The sequence below is a fragment of the Entamoeba invadens genome (assembly GCF_000330505.1).
Source record: "Entamoeba invadens IP1 unplaced genomic scaffold scaff_1105074724328, whole genome shotgun sequence".
Classification (NCBI taxonomy): Eukaryota; Evosea; order Mastigamoebida; family Endamoebidae; genus Entamoeba; species Entamoeba invadens.
The window spans coordinates 124,569-134,226 of NW_004440100.1; the positions used below are offsets into that span (position 1 = coordinate 124,569).

The window sequence follows — 9,658 nt, forward strand, 5'->3', positions numbered from 1 at the left end:
AAACTTTTTCTTTGTTATTTCAAGACTAAAGAAATTGAAGGAAAATTACAACAAAGAAAAATCAATGATAACAAATACATATAATTAATTTAAACAGCGAAATACAAGGAAGTGTTTGCAAATCCATTTTTCATTCAAAGACATCCCGAAAAATGGGTTGAACGCCTTTTTGTTCATTAAAAACATCTGTTTTACACATGGATTGAAGGAAACTATTCCACTCTTCTCCATCCAGAACGAAGAAAAGCAAGAAAGAATGATCGGGTTCGAGCCAGAAAAGACTGAAAAGCTTTTCATCGACTTGGACTTCTTGTTAAAAATTTCGGGTGTTTTCCCGTCATTTTTGAAGGAGAAAAGAAACATGGTTTTGGAGTCAACTTGCAGAGTCTCTTCACCACTTGCTACGGGAACCATATCGCTGTTGTAAAACCCAAACGACTCGTTGCCGGACTTGAAGAGAAACACCAGCTTGTCTTTACAACAGATGGCGCTTTTAAGTGCACGCTCGTCAAAGCCGTCGACATTAGAATCAAAGAGAATCTCCATTTTGCTTGTTTCTGTTTTCAGCAAGAGATTGTTGTATAAGATATTCTGCTCCTTTAGTGAGTCATCTACTTTCAAACTAGCCGAGAAAGATTCATCAAGTGACACTTTGTTTCTTCTTTTTCTTTGAGTGAGTTTTATGAAGGGTGACATCCCCTTTCTGGTTTCAGACACCGACCGTTTGCCTTCTCTTGGTGAATCTGAAGATGATGATGTTCCATCTTCTTGTGTGTCATTAGAAGTCGAGTTGGTGGAATGCCGCTTTGAAATTTTGGGGATAATGTATCTACTTTCGACAATTGACTCGAGTGGTGTAGTAATAAAGTACTCGGGGTTTGATGTCATCGAACCGCATCGTGGCGATGAGCGTCGCAGGATCATGTCTGAGTGTGTTCCTCCCATTGGAATAAAAAGTAGTTAAACCTCTTTTTATTGGGTTGCAAAACAATGTCAAACACCCATGAATATTCACAAAAAACAAGAGGTTTTTTATTTCCGTATTTACAATCTATGCGTTTTTGGGGGTTCAAAATTGGAAAAGTGCGCTATTTATGAAACCTCCCCAAAATAAAAAAAGGCAAGTTCATCAAAAGATACACTTTTTTGGGTTAAAACAGCACGCTACAACCGGCATTTTGTCTCGGTGGTTTTTTTCCAATTCCGTAGTATGAAGCACGCAATTTACAAACAATCTCGGGGGTTATCCCTAATAACCACCGAAAATGGCAGTTAGTTGCCTTGGTCAGTTGCGGCAAAAAAAGAAGACCGTTAAAAAGTGTTTCAGTATTTTTGTTCAAAAGGATTTTATTGTATTTTATTGTATTTATTTATCGTGAATGTACTATATGTGGTACACTACATTTCTAAATGCGCAGTTTGAAGCAAAAGCTGGTTATTATTTTTTTATGTAAATAATTTAAAAATTGTTTTGCACCATAAATTGTTACCTGTAACATATCGTGAAACTGCCGCATGATTTCGATGAAAAAAGCACATATTCTTTCAATTCAAAAACTGCGGCAATTTAAAAACGCACTAATTATTTTTTTGAGTGTTTTACAACAAGATACGTTGTTATATTTGTCCAAATTACACCATAAACAAATTAATAATTGTATTTTTCGGTAAAAAGGAACTAACCAGCGGGACTTTTCCCATGTTATTATTCTTCAACAGTTGTTTGGTCTAACTAAAGATCTTTTATCTTCTCTTCTTTTTATAATTATTCACCACAATTCCTTGATTTTAAGACCAGATGTTCCCGGTCTTCGGGACTTTTTTGGGTAACAAAACCGGAGTTTAAATCTGAATAACTTTTCTTTATTTTTGTTTGTAATTTATTCAAAGAACAGGGTTTCCACAATTTAAAGAAAACAGATAGAATTACAATATGGCTGTGGTAATGATGACCCATAAAAAATATTTTATTTTTGCGTTGGGGATTTTTTTGAATGGTGAACATTTTTGAATGTAATTATCGGGTGTACTTTTCTTCACGCAATTTTGGATTGAAGTAACAAAGATTTCATGTTTTATGATATTTCATTTTTTGGAATTTTTCTGGGACTGTTGGAATTATTTTGATTATTTGTTGTTTAGATTATACCTTCGTTAATAAATATTTTATATATAAACAGTTAATTGTTATTTAAGAAAATAAAACTCATTTATAAATGATTCATTTAAAGTAAAAACATACAAAATAAATTATATAAATATAGTAGTGAATGTAAATTAACTGTGAAAAATGGAATTTGGAGATGAAATTATTGGAAAAATAATAAAAATTATAAAATAATAAATAAAAAGAAAATTGTTAAATTATTTTCAAACTATAAATTTACTAGTTTATTATTACAGTCAAGATAAAAAGGGGGATGCTAATCTAAATATAAATTTATTTAATATTATTAATAATAAATAATTAAAATAAATTTGTTCAGTTTTTTCATTTTATTAATTTTTTGATTAATAATTAAAATTAAAATTAATAGTAAATTTATTGTTTTTCAATTGAAATTAACCAATAGTTACGAGCATCCTCCTTTTTCCAGCATCCCCATATTTCCTCCTACTGTAATCATTCAAAACAGTCATTAACAAAATTTAATATTTGTTATAACTTATTATAAAAATAAAATAATATAAATTTTGTAATGTAAAAACTATGTAATCACCAATAATAAAATATAAAAAAAAACTATTCAGTTTTAATTTTTTTAACAATTGAATTATTAATTAAAATAACTATTGTTTTTTTTCAATTGACTTTATATAATAAATTATTATTATAATATAATATAAATACTTTTGCTATAAACATACGTTTCCAAAATAATTATTGCCAATAATGTGGTATTATAATGTACGAATTTATAATAGAAAAAGTACATTTTGGTTATAAAATGGGGATGTGGGTAATTAGGATTGGGATTTTGGAAACCTCTGGTTATTAAGTGATAATAACATATTTAATAATAAAAATACTTATACAATGTCTAAACAACTCATTCAAGTCGTCCAATTTGTGTTTCAAACTCGAGTTTCATTTCTGCTGAATCCTTTGCGTAGGAATATATTTTCTGTGTTCTCCCTCCAAATACGACAAAGTAATCTTTATTCTGTTCCGGGATACTCACAAACTCACAGTCGTACTTTGAATTAACACGATTAAATGGGAACTGCTTCACATCACATTTTCTATTTTGTTTCATCAAAATTCTTGTTAAGGAATTCGACATACCAATAAACATAGTAATGGTATTATCTCTTCCTTCACTGCATTTTGCAAACAAAATGTCATTAAGATTTCCGATATTCACACTGAATTTTGTTATAATTTCATCTCCGGCTAGAACGTATAGTACTTGAGTCTGATTCCTATACATCACGATGGAGTAATTTGTTGTGTGATGCTTTTCTTTATTTCCCATGAATGGCGCGTACATAAACAAAATGACTTTCCGTGTCGCTGGTTTTGAGTCTTCGAGGCTCTTAAAGTTGTTTAAATCGCCAAAGAATACAACCTTTCCTTCGTTTGTATTTTGGACCAAAGCAATTTTAGCCCCGTCGAGAGAGCACATGTACAATGCATTTATACTGACATACCTTATACAGTCCATATCTTCGTCGAAAAAATGAATCCCTGCCTCACTCAATAACATAATCATATTTAATTTAGCACAACATGATATCGAAATTATTTTCGAATTAATTGGGATTTGGTACAATTTGACATCGGGGACTTTGTATAACTTTACAACAGATTGTCTAAGCTCGTGTTTGATTTCAATTTCTTTTTCAAAGTCGAGAATTGGGTCAAAATAACAGAGTCTGAATGGTGAGCTGTATTGGTCAGTGAAATTGGTAATATAGAGAAGGTGTCCATTAAACAGAAGTGCTTGTGAAACATGATTGATCGAGAAAAAGATGTGTGCAATTGGGTATGAGTATTGGTTGGTGTATTTAATAATCCTTATACCATTGTCGGAACTCATTACCACAAGTTGCCCAAGTATTTGTACTGATGTAATGCTCATGTTCTCAGTCTTTCCAGTTTGTAATTGTTATTGTAAAATATTATAATATAAAATATAATTATTTATAATTTATGCAAAAATCACGCTTTTATTATTAAAATAACTATAATAATAGATGCTTGTGTTATTTAAAAGCATCAAAGTGCCTTTTGGTATTTGTAAAATCTTCTTCATCCTTCTCAAACGATACAGTTGCAATTGTGCTTTCTGTTCTTCCACCTATCATTTGTGCTTTTGCTTCGATATTACCAACAGTGTCAACTCCAACTGTTAGAATAAAGATAACATCTCCAGCTTTTTGAGGTGGGAGTTTGTCAAACACAAATTCTCCGACAAATGTGTTAAAATCGGCTTGGGAGTTATCTCCTTTGTAAATCTTGAACACGGCTTTCTTTTGTCCGTCCACTACAGTCATAACTTTTTTTGTACCTTCTGCTGGGAGTAAGTCTGTTTTTGAAACAATCACTTCACATTTCGATCCAATTTCAACTCGAATGTCTTCGTTAGAATGATTGAAAACATTTTGAATGTCGCCCTGATGGAACATTGAAGCACCTTTCACAACAGCCAACTCGGGTGTGTCAACAACAGTGATTGTAGCTTCTTTGAATATCAATTTTGCTTGGTTTTGCAATGCCTGCATATAAGATGCACCACCCGTCATTATCACTCTTTTAATAGTTCTTGAATTAATATTACCTTTATTAAGCGTTTGTCTAATGCACGCACGATATTTTTCAAATAAATCACTACATTTCTCATTCATTTCATCCCTTTTAATTTTCATCACATATCCTACAGTTGAATCAAATAAAAAGGAGAGATTGACTTCAACAACTTCCTTTGACGAAAGTAGTATCTTTACTCTCTCAGACTCTGCCCGAAGTCGAACCTTCTTTTTTTGGTAAGCTAATTTTTCAGTAATAAGTGCACGTTTTGGCTCTGAAAAGTACGTGGAATATTCTTCTATATTCGCTGTTTTAGCAATAATCAATTCACTCACTGCTCTGTCAACAGCATTTCCACCGACACTAAAATCACCATTACATGCCTCACACTCATAGTACCCACTATTTTTCAATGAACATATTGTGACATCTAATGTCCCACCACCAACATCTATAACTACAACATTCTCATCCACTTTTATATCACTCATCTTCGTCTTCATGCTCAGTAGTGCTGCAACTGGTTCTGATAGAAACTTAAATGTTGTGATGCCAACAAGATGCATTACCATTTCAGTAGCAATCATTTGGGTATCCTGAAATGAAGCGGGATGTGTCACAACATATTTCTTTTTCTTGTTTCTGTACTCGGGTATCTCCTCCAGTTTCCCAAGAAGTCTTTGAACAAGAAAAGCAGTTACTTCTTCTGGGCGAAATGGCTCAAGCTCGATGTTTTCATTCCCCATGTCAACCATATACACTATATGATTATCTTTCTGTTCAATATCAAACGTAAACGATTTCTTTTCATCTTTAGGTATGTAATCAAGGACAAGACCAAAAAGACGCTTTGGGTCATACAACACATTGCTTGTTTGTGTCATTTTCTTCACAACTTCACCAACAATAACTTTATCTTGAACAAATGCAACGTAAGATGGGAGAAGTTCTTTGTAATCAAGTCTCGTCATGTCTACTTCGAGAACTCTTAGTTTCCTGTTTTGATCCACAACACAAATGCAGCATTTAGTTGTTCCAATATCAATTCCAACTTGAATATAGTCGTCCATCGAGTTACTCATTAATGATTCGATGTTCTGATTTTTATCTTATTTTCTATTGTTTTTATTGTGTTTTGTTATTTATAATATTAATTAATCATAACCAAGCAAATACAACTGAATTTAAATAATTGAACCTTAGCAAACATCATTTCAATGATTAAAAATTTTTTCATAACTTTAATAATTAAAATTTAAAAATTTATTGAAAAAGCTATATTAAATATAGTTAGAAAACAACTATAATAATGTTATCATATTATTTGAATTATTTAATTGATAATGATTAATATTTGTCCCATTAAAGAGTGTTAACCTGATAGGGCGTATCCACACGGAAATGGTGAATCCCTGCGGATTGGAATATTTTGTGTGGATAGCCTCTTATTTTTTTGTCGAAATAATTCAAATATCCGTTTTAAACCATATGTTATTATTTTTAAAATTAATAATTGTTATTTATAATCATTTATGGGACAAAAACGATACACAAACATGAATACCCCCATAAGGAGTATTTCCAATATTTGCAATAATTTCATAGTAAGAAAAAACTCTATTTTCAGCCTTTTTTTGGAGTGGTAAAATAAGAATAGATCAAAATGAACAAATAAAATAACTAACAAAATTTACGTGTATTATCCCGTTTATTTGATACATGTAACGCTATTTTTTTCGTTTTTTAATTGAAAAAACATTTTAAAAGTGATTTATGGGATTATAATTTGGGAAAATTCCCGTTTTTTGCATAAAAAAAATATTTAATTTTAGTATCAATTTTAAATGATATTATTTAATTGTTAATCGTGGCTCAAAAATGCATTTATTATCACTTTTTACTAATAGTATTGTAATATATATAAACATTCCATTGGTTTATTATTTTAATAATAATATTTGGGAATTGAAATGTGTTAAATAAAGTTCTTTTAGTTGGCGCAAATTATACGTATAAAGACGGGTTTTACATTCTAAATAATATTCAGGTTTTGTTGAAAATGTTAAAGACAAAGGTTTTATGTCTAAACTAAACTATTAATCAATAACAATCAATTATATTACAATAGTACATTATTTATTAACATAAAAATGACAGAATAATCACAAAACAATTTCTATTAACATAGTTAAATAAAATGTAATTTTTACTATAAAAACCTTAAAAAGTTAAATGGCAAATTACCACATTGTAACAATAAGTTATTATTTATGTTATTAAAAAATCATAACAATACTAGTTAATTAAAATAGAATCATACGGCAAATACCAACAAAAACCACTTAAAAAAACAAGGTATGTTACTCATTACATCTGACATGTAAAAACGAAGATTGTCTGTCTATATTTACCATCCACACCTTTTCAGCCTATCCACAGTAAACTATGCCGTAGTATTTTATGACAAATCATGAAACAATTTATATAAAAATATTTCAAAAAATTATTTTCAAAATACATTATTATAATGAAATAACTTTTAACTATTATTTTATATTATTATATTTATTAAAAACAAACTAATAATGATACTATTATACTCAAAACTACAAGAATTAATAAATTGTATTAAAATATTAGTTTTGATTTTGGATTCAAACTAATAATAGTTTAAAACAAATTCTATAAACATGGTTGAATGGTATTATATTTTTACTATAAAAACTTTTAAAAAAGTTAAATGGCAAAATACCGCTTTTTAACCAAAAGTTTAAAATTAAATTATATAACAATAGTAAATTGCTCAAATTTATAACATATTGCTATACGGCAAATACCAACAAAAACCACTCAAAAATACAAGTCATGCTAATCACTACATTTAACATGTAATAATAACAATTGTCTATCTATATTTACCATCCACACTTTTTCAACCTATCCACAGTAAACTATGCCATAGTATTTTATGACAAATTATTTGTTATTTTTCAAATTTTTCAATTTCAATAATTTTATTGATTAAATATAGTTTATACAATTAGTTAAATAAACTAAAGTTAATTAATAAAAAACTTTAGTGTTAAAATTTTTAACAAAATTGTTTTTTTTTGCGGCAAATTCGTTTGAATGGTAAAAGTAAAAGATGACTTTGACTAAAAATAAAATTTGTTTTTTCTGTTTTAACTTTCAAAAAAATCGGTTTTTTATGAATTCGGTCCAAAAAACCCATTTTTTTGTAAACTCTTAGGCAAATTTTATATCAATTACAACAAAAATGTGTAAGATTTTCAAAGCCATCCACATAAAAGTGGTCTATCACGTTAACACTCTTAATTATTGTATTATATTTCTAATTATATAATAATTAAATTTATTTCAATAATTGGTGAAAGCTAAACGTTAATTGGATTTTTCACAAAATGATTTAATCATGATAAAAATCTTTTAACTATTATATATAATAATTTTATTAAATTTCACTTATATTATTATTTCATTTATTTATAATAAAAATAATTAAAAATATAATAATAAAAATATATGGTTTAAAATATTAATTGTTAAATTAAGTGATTAATTAATAATTAAATTATAATATAGATATATTTTTATTCAATTAACATAAATAGATGAATATTTCAGAGCGCTTCTTCAAATTGTTGGTAATTATTTTTTTAATAAAAATATAATTCTAAACACTTTAAAACATCACAGGTTATCGGGATTTTAAGACATTGAGTCTTTTATTTTTAGAATCGAATTTCTTTTCAATAAGAACTGGCTATGTTATAATAAAAAATAGATATAAATACTAATAGAGTGAATAAATGGATGAAATTGTTGGGGTATCCATTAGATATTATATTTTAGAATCTATAATTAAAGTATTAATAATTACGAATCAAAACAAGTAATAAAAATGGCCGAATACGGGAATCTTAGGGTGTGCTGCATTAGCTATTTCTTGAGCAGTTTTTAACATGAAAAATGGGGAAAGACAAATAATCAAACGTGGATCTTTTGGATTGTTTTTTAGTTTCAAATTATCCTCTGAATTCAGAACAGTTTTTCTTGAAAAATCACAGAAAAAGGGTTTTTTCAAGATCAAATAAAATCAAATGGCTGTGTTTGTACTTTTGCCGTTCCAAACAATGATTAACCCTTAGGATTAAAATCAAGTTGGTAGTTATGGGCGATTCCGATGTTGGAAAGTCTGCTATTCTTCACCGTTTCATTGAAGGTACCTTCACTGATGGCGAAAAGCCAGCAAACCCCCAAAAAGGTGTTTTCGTTTGTTTTCTCCTTTCGGCTCAACTAACAAAGTTTAATAATAAATTTATAATAACAATTCTATTGACATACAGTTGAACAAGGACATCACAGTCGATAAACAACAAGTCCACTTCGATATTGTGGATCTTGCGTTTGATGTCGAAGCAACTGCCTCTGATTTCCAAGGTGCTCGCGCAGGCATTGCGGTGTTTGATTACAGCAATCCAGACACATTAAAGAATACAAAGAACCAACTTGGACTTGCAAATAGATTTGTATCGGGACCTTCGTTTGCGTCATATATCGTCGGTAATAAAACAGACTTGGAAAAGAAGACTGACGACGCCGAGGTCAACAGTACTGTCACAAGTGCAAACGCAACAAAACTGTATCAGATATCCGCCAAGACTGGTGATGGTATCAACGAGATGTTTGAAGACATCGCCAAAGCTGTCCTTGCCACCGACAAACCTGCAAAGGAAGAAAAAGGGGGAAAGAAGAAGGGCGAAAAGAAAGGAGGGTGTGCTTTTCTTTAAAACACTCCACTATGTTTCATTTGACTTGGGCTTGCTTTTTGTTTTCTATGTCGAATTTTTTGCTTTTTCCGTTTGGAACAAAAATGATTTCGAAATA

General features: G+C 29.5%; 4 protein-coding genes across 4 annotated transcripts; 1 reads left to right on the plus strand and 3 right to left on the minus strand.

Annotated features, from left to right (window-relative positions):
• Nucleotides 1-84: 84 nt before the first annotated feature.
• On the minus strand, nt 85-945 carry EIN_316970 (hypothetical protein; the record flags this gene model as incomplete). Its single annotated transcript, XM_004253691.1, has 1 exon — nt 85-945. The coding sequence occupies one exon, from the start codon at nt 943-945 to the stop codon at nt 85-87; it is 861 nt and encodes a 286-aa protein (XP_004253739.1).
• Nucleotides 946-3,050: 2,105 nt separating this feature from the next.
• Nucleotides 3,051-4,082, minus strand: EIN_316980 (hypothetical protein; the record flags this gene model as incomplete). The annotated part of the gene is made up of 1 exon (XM_004253692.1): nt 3,051-4,082. One exon carries the CDS (start codon nt 4,080-4,082, stop codon nt 3,051-3,053), a length of 1,032 nt encoding a protein of 343 aa, XP_004253740.1.
• Nucleotides 4,083-4,206: 124 nt separating this feature from the next.
• Nucleotides 4,207-5,832, minus strand: EIN_316990 (heat shock 70 kDa protein, putative; the record flags this gene model as incomplete). The annotated part of the gene is made up of 1 exon (XM_004253693.1): nt 4,207-5,832. One exon carries the CDS (start codon nt 5,830-5,832, stop codon nt 4,207-4,209), a length of 1,626 nt encoding a protein of 541 aa, XP_004253741.1.
• Nucleotides 5,833-8,871: 3,039 nt separating this feature from the next.
• Nucleotides 8,872-9,561, plus strand: EIN_317000 (hypothetical protein; the record flags this gene model as incomplete). Its single annotated transcript, XM_004253694.1, has 3 exons — nt 8,872-8,879; nt 8,920-9,043; nt 9,118-9,561. 3 exons carry the CDS (start codon nt 8,872-8,874, stop codon nt 9,559-9,561), a joined length of 576 nt encoding a protein of 191 aa, XP_004253742.1.
• Between the last annotated feature and the right edge of the window lie 97 nt (nt 9,562-9,658).